This window comes from Oncorhynchus tshawytscha, linkage group LG01 (assembly GCF_018296145.1).
Source record: "Oncorhynchus tshawytscha isolate Ot180627B linkage group LG01, Otsh_v2.0, whole genome shotgun sequence".
Taxonomy (NCBI): domain Eukaryota; kingdom Metazoa; phylum Chordata; class Actinopteri; order Salmoniformes; family Salmonidae; genus Oncorhynchus; species Oncorhynchus tshawytscha.
The window spans coordinates 6,793,214-6,799,346 of record NC_056429.1 but is presented as its reverse complement, the minus strand read 5'-3'; the positions used below and the strand labels follow the sequence as shown (position 1 = coordinate 6,799,346).

Below are 6,133 nucleotides of genomic sequence, written 5' to 3'. Positions count from 1 at the left end.
CTATAGACGGAGCAGCAGGCAGAGTAAAGACTGTTGAGGGGAGGGGGTGCTATAGACGGAGCAGCAGGCAGGTAAAGACTGTTGAGGGGGGGGGGGGTGGCTATAGACGGAGCAGCAGGCAGAGTAAAGACTGTTGAGGTGGAGATGACCATAGAAGGATAGAAGCGGGGAGAACGGGGCGTGGTTGGGGTCCCTGATGATCTTCTTGGCATTCCTGTAACACCTGGTGATGTAGGTGTCCTGTAGGGCAGGCAGTGTGCACCCAACGGTGCGTTCGGATGCACGTATCACCCTCTGAAGCGCCCTGCGGTCCACGACGGAGGAGTTGCTGTACCAGGCTGTGATGCAGCCTGACAGTAGGCTCTCGGAATGGTGCTCCTATAGAACACAGAGGGCCCTCGGGGACAGGCTGAATATCTTCAGCATCCTGAGCTTGAAGAGTCTCTGTTGTGCCATCTGCACCACGGTGTCTGTGTATTTAGACTAGGTGACACATCTGTCTGTGCCCCTTGAGCAAGGCACTTAATCCTAATTGCTCCTGTCCATCATTTTGCTAACGTTGAGGGAGATGTTGTTTACCTGCCACCACGCTGTCAGAGTGCCTACCTCCTCCCTGTAGGACGTCTCGTCGTCGTTGGTAATCAGGCCTACTTCTGTCGTGTCATCAGCGAACTTGATGATGGAATTGGAACCGTGGGAGGCCACGCAGTCGTGAGTATACAGGAGGGAACTGAGGACGCACCCTTGTGGGGCCTCCGTGTTGAGATTCTGTGCCGAGGAGATAACGTTGCCTACCTTCACCACCTGGGGGGTGGCCTGTCAGGAAGTCCAGGACCCAGTTGCATAGGGAGGAGTTCAGACCCTGGGCCGTGAGCTTTGTAATGAGCTTATAGGACACTATGGTATTGAAGGCTGAGCTGTAGTCCATGAACAGCATCCTCACACATGCATTCCTTTTGTCCAGGTGGGTGACTGCAGCGTGCAGTGCAATGGTGATTGCGTTGTCCGTGGATCTGTCAGGGCGGTAGGCAAATTGGAGAGGGTCGAGTGTGTCGGGGAGGGAGGAGGTGATATGGAGAGGGTCGAGTGAGGGGGTGATATGGAGAGGGTCGAGTGAGGGGTGATATGGAGAGGGTCGAGTGAGGGGGTGATATGGAGAGGGTCGAGTGAGGGGGTGATATGGAGAGGGTCGAGTGAGGGGGTGATATGGAGAGGGTCGAGTGAGGGGTGATATGGAGAGGGTCGAGTGAGGGGGTGATATGGAGAGGGTCGAGTGAGGGGTGATATGGAGAGGGTCGAGTGAGGGGTGATATGGAGAGGGTCGAGTGAGGGGGTGATATGGAGAGGGTCGAGTGAGGGGGTGATATGGAGAGGGTCGAGTGAGGGGTGATATGGAGAGGGTCGAGTGTGTCGGGGAGGGAGGTGATATGGTCTTTGACGAGCCTCTCGAAGCACTTCATGATAATGGAAGTGAGTTCTACTGGTCGGTAGTCATTCAGTTCAGATTTCTTCCTTGGGCACAGGGACGATAGTGGACATCTTGAAGCAGGTGGGTATAGAGGCCTGAGCTAGGGAGCGATTAAAAATGTCTGACAACACAACAGCCAGCTGGTCTGCTCATGCTCTTAGAGCACAACTAGGGATGCTGTCTGGGCCAGCAGCCTTGCAAGGGTTAACACGTTTCAAGTGACATATGTCCTCAGTGGCGCCCAGAAGTGTGTAACCCATGTTCTCATCGTGTGCTCTCCTCTGTAGCTCAGGGTCATTGTGCTCGAATCGTGAGGTGTGTCATAAGGTTTTAAGCTACTCTGGTAGGGTGGAGTTGGTGACCGCGATGTGACTGACTTTCTTAAGAGCCCCTGCTACATACTGCCTTGTGTCCGACCCACTGAATTGCTCATCCACTTTGTCCCTATACTTGTGTTTCGCCATCTTGATTGATCTGCGTAGGTCATATTCGTACTGTTTAACCAAACAATTGTCCCCGGTAACCTTGCCCTGTTTATAAGCAGCATCTGTCTGTGTTTTCCTACAAGGCTACGATCTATCCACATTTGTTGATGTGTGAACGTTTTGAAGACTCTATCGGTATCACGTCATTTATGCTTTTAATTTTTTAATTTTTTTTTATTACTCCGGTGACAGCCTGCGTATATCTCCAGAGGCGACCCGGAACATATTCCAGACCATGTGATCAAAGCAGTCTTTTGAGTGTGAATTCTGATTGGTCAGACCAACGATGTACAGACCTGACCACCGGAACGTTCCTCTTGAGTTTTTATTTCACCTTTTATTTAACCAGGTAGGCCAGCTGAGAACAAGCTCTCATTTACAACTGCGACCTGGCCCAGATAAAGCAAAGCAGTTCGACACACACAACACAGTTACACATAAACAAACTTAGTCAATAACACAAAAAAAATCTATGTTCAGTGTGTGCAAATGTAGAAGAGGTAGGGGAGGTAAGGAAATAAATAGGCCATAGAGGTGGAATAATAGCAATTTAGCATTAACACTGGAGTGATAGATGTGCAGATGATGATAGGCAAGTAGAGATACTGGGGTGGAAAAGAGAAAGGATAAATAATAATATGGGGGTGAGGTAGTTGGATGGGCTATTTACAGATTGGCTCTGTACAGGTACAGTGATTGGTAAGCTGCTCTTACAGCTGATGCTTAAAGAGAGGGAGATATAAGACTCCAGCTTCAGCGATTTTTTTAAAAATTTATTTTATTTTATTTGTGGGGGTTTTTTCTCCCCAATTTGTTCCAGTCATTAGCAGCAGAGAACTGGAAGGAAAGGCGGCCAAAGGAAGTTTTACCCCTATTGTTGTGCTCTACAAACACAACACTTTGGTAGCTGTAGATGCGCTGAACATGTAAACTATATTATTTTCACTTTACATTCACCTACTTGCGCATGCATTTTTGTTATGGAATCATTCTCATGCTTTGATGGGCATCTGTTTTCCTTTTCTGGGAAAGAGAGTCAAACACAGACTTCTCTGAACCCAAAACAACACTTTTTAAAGGCTATACTATGTGATAAATCATAAAATTACTTTAAAAAAAAAAATCACAATTCAGAGATGGCCTTTTGTATTGCCACTGGGGGCAATGCAGTTCAATCTACTGTAGTCATGGCTACCAGACTGCTCACCTTACTGCTGTCCCCCCCCACCCACTCAGCAACGATGGTAGATTTTATGAAGTTTTTAGGTTCTCTGATGTGTGCCTCTCCTCCATGTTCTCAGTTGTCGGTATGTACTTCATGTCCCACTTCTCGTCAATATGATGGATCGTCGCAGTGATGTATGACAGCGTGTTCATAGATGTCCAACAATCTGTTGTTAACGCCACGTATTGTGTGAGAGCTCGCACTTTGTCCATTGTACAATTTCTCCATCCGGGCTTTTGCATTTTTAATGCATGGCATCTTGTAGTCGCTCTACATACAGTTCATTCAGCAAGTATTAAGAACCCCTAAACCTTTACCACATTTTGTAACGTTACAACCTTATTCTAAAATTTATGAGAACGTTATTTATTTAATCCATCTACACACTATCCCATAATGACAAAGCAAAAACAGTTAAAAAATAATAATTGGCAAATGTATATAAAAAATAAACATACCTTATTTACATAAGTATTCAGACCCTTTGCTATGAGAATCTAAATTGAGCTCAGGTGCATCCTGTTTCCATTGATCATCCTTGAAATGTTTCTACAACTTGATTTAAGTCCACCTGTGGTAAATTCAATTGATTGGACATGACACCTGTCTATATAAGGTCCCACAGTTGACCGTGCATGACAAAGCAAAAATCAAGCCACGAGGTCAAAGGAATTTATCCGTAGAGCTCCGAGACAGGAGCTGAGGAAGGGTACCAAAACATTTCTGCAGCATTGAAGGTCCCGAGAGCACAGTGGCATCATTCATTCTTAAATGGAAGAAGTTTGGAACCACCAAGACTCTTCCTAGATCTGGCTGCCCGGCCAAACTGAGCAATCGGGGGAGAAGGGCCTTGGTCAGGGAGGCGACCAAGAACCCGATGATGACTCTGACAGAGCGCCAGAGTTCCTCTATGGCGATGGGAGAACCTTCCAGAAGGACAATCATCTCTGCAGCACTCCACCAATCAGGCCTTTGTGTTAGTGGCCAGACTGAAGCCACTCCTCAGTAAAAGGCCCATGAAAGCCTGCTTGGAGTTTGCCAAAAGGCACCTAAAGGACACTGACCATGATAAACAAGATTCTCTGGTCTGATGAAACCAAGATTAAACTCTTTGGCCTGAATGCCAAGTGTCACGTCTGGAGGAAACCTGGCACTTCCCCTACGGTGAAGCCTGGTGGTGGTAGCAGAATGCTGAGGGGATGTTTTTCAGCCGCATGGACTGGGAGACTAGTCAGGATCGAGGGAAAGATGACTTGAACCCAATCGAACAAGTCGGGGAAGACCGGAAAATAACTGTGCAGCGATGCTTCCCATCCAACCTGACAGAGCTTGAGAGGATCTGCAGAGAAGACTGGGAGAAACTCCCCCAAAATACCCAAGAAGACTCGAGGCTGTAATCGCTGTCAAAAGGTGCTTCAACAAAGTACTGAATATAGCGTCTGAATGCTTATGTAAATGTGATATTTTTTAAAACATTTGCAAGCATTTCTAAAAACCTGTTTTTGCTTTGTCATTTTGGGGTGTTGTGTGTAGATTGGGGGGGACGACGACAATTTAATAAATTTTAGAATAAGGCTGTAACGTAACAAAATGTGGAATAAGTCGAAGGGTCTGATTTACTTTGCTTGGCACTGTCTGCCATCAGGGCATTGAAGCCAACATCCTCTATCATTTGACAATGGCTGCATATAAACTGTGGTCAGCGCTGTGATGTTTCTCACTCCGTCCCCTATCGCACTGCTGGCAGCAACGGGCTGGGCCTCCCTTTCAGTATTGCACCTGTACTGCCACTGTCGCCCACTTCCTCCTCGCAAAGGTTTTCCATTTCACTACCACCTCGTTTAATTTTTCAAGGTATTTACATACAGGACTTCACTGTCGTTGCTTCCCTGTCTCACTGTCTCACTGTCTCACTCAGCCATCCCCCCCCCCCAACTGTTAACGACAATGACTCGCAGAGCGCTTTACATCCGTGGCAAATCATTTTAAAGATGCATACCTTCTCCTACTAATGTTACAGCATGGTTGCATTAGGTGTTTAATCTAAATGTTTCCCTTTATGATGATCTGGACCTGTTAGTGGTAGTGTTGGGATAACTGCACTGTGAATTTAATTTTGGTTTAAAAAAAAAAAAAATGTTGGTTAGCGAATTTTTCTAAACGTTAACAATCCCAATTTCGTTTTTTAAAGGTTCACATACTTAGACCTGTACCATAACTAATCTGTGTTTTTGTTTTGTGTCTCTACAGCAAAAGTTCTTTGACTCTGGGGACTACAACATGGCCAAGGCTAAGGTGAAGAACAAGCAGCAGCTCCCTGCAGTGACGCCGGCTGAGAAGGCAGAGATAACCGGGGACCACATCCCCACACCCCAGGACATCCCACAGAGGAAGCCCTCTATCGTGGCTAGCAAACTGGCTGGCTGAGTGGGTTGATGGAACTAGGAACCATGGAACTAGGAACCATGGAACTAGGAACCATGGAACTAGGAACCATGGAACTAGGAACCATGGAACTAGGAACCTTGGAACTGTTTTGTTCTGTTACCATTCCATCGCTCGCTCTTGTTCTCTCTCTGAGCCGGTCTCAATTAGTTCCCTATGTCTACCGCTTGGCACTAACCCTTCAATGCATGCATATTTTGCTGGCCCTTCCTCCATATTCCTCACATTTGTTCAAACATTGAAGAGGTAGGGGGGGGCCCCAAGGGGAAGGGGTAGGGGGGCCCCAAGGGGGTAGGGGGCCCCCCAGGGGAAGAGGTAGGGGGGGCCCCCAGGGGAAGAGGTAGGGGGCCCAAGGGGGAAGAGGTAGGGGGCCCAAGGGGGAAGAGGTAGGGGGGGGCCCAAGGGGTAGGGGGGCGCCCCAAGGGGTAGGGAGGGGGCCCCCAGGGGGAAGAGGTAGGGAGGGGGAGAGGTAGGGGGGCAAGGGGGAAGAGGTGGGGGGGCCAAGGGGAA

General features: G+C 47.8%; 1 protein-coding gene across 1 annotated transcript in view; it reads left to right on the top strand.

Moving 5' to 3' along the window:
* The window catches only part of LOC112265136 (cAMP-regulated phosphoprotein 19), a 15,000-nt gene extending 9,106 nt beyond the window's left edge, over positions 1-5,894 (top strand). The window contains exon 3 of the mRNA XM_024442238.2: positions 5,429-5,894. Coding sequence (XP_024298006.1) covers positions 5,429-5,605 — 177 coding nt within the window. The 3' untranslated portion in view covers positions 5,606-5,894. The remainder of the gene's footprint in view (positions 1-5,428) is intronic.
* The last annotated feature ends 239 nt before the right edge of the window (positions 5,895-6,133 follow it).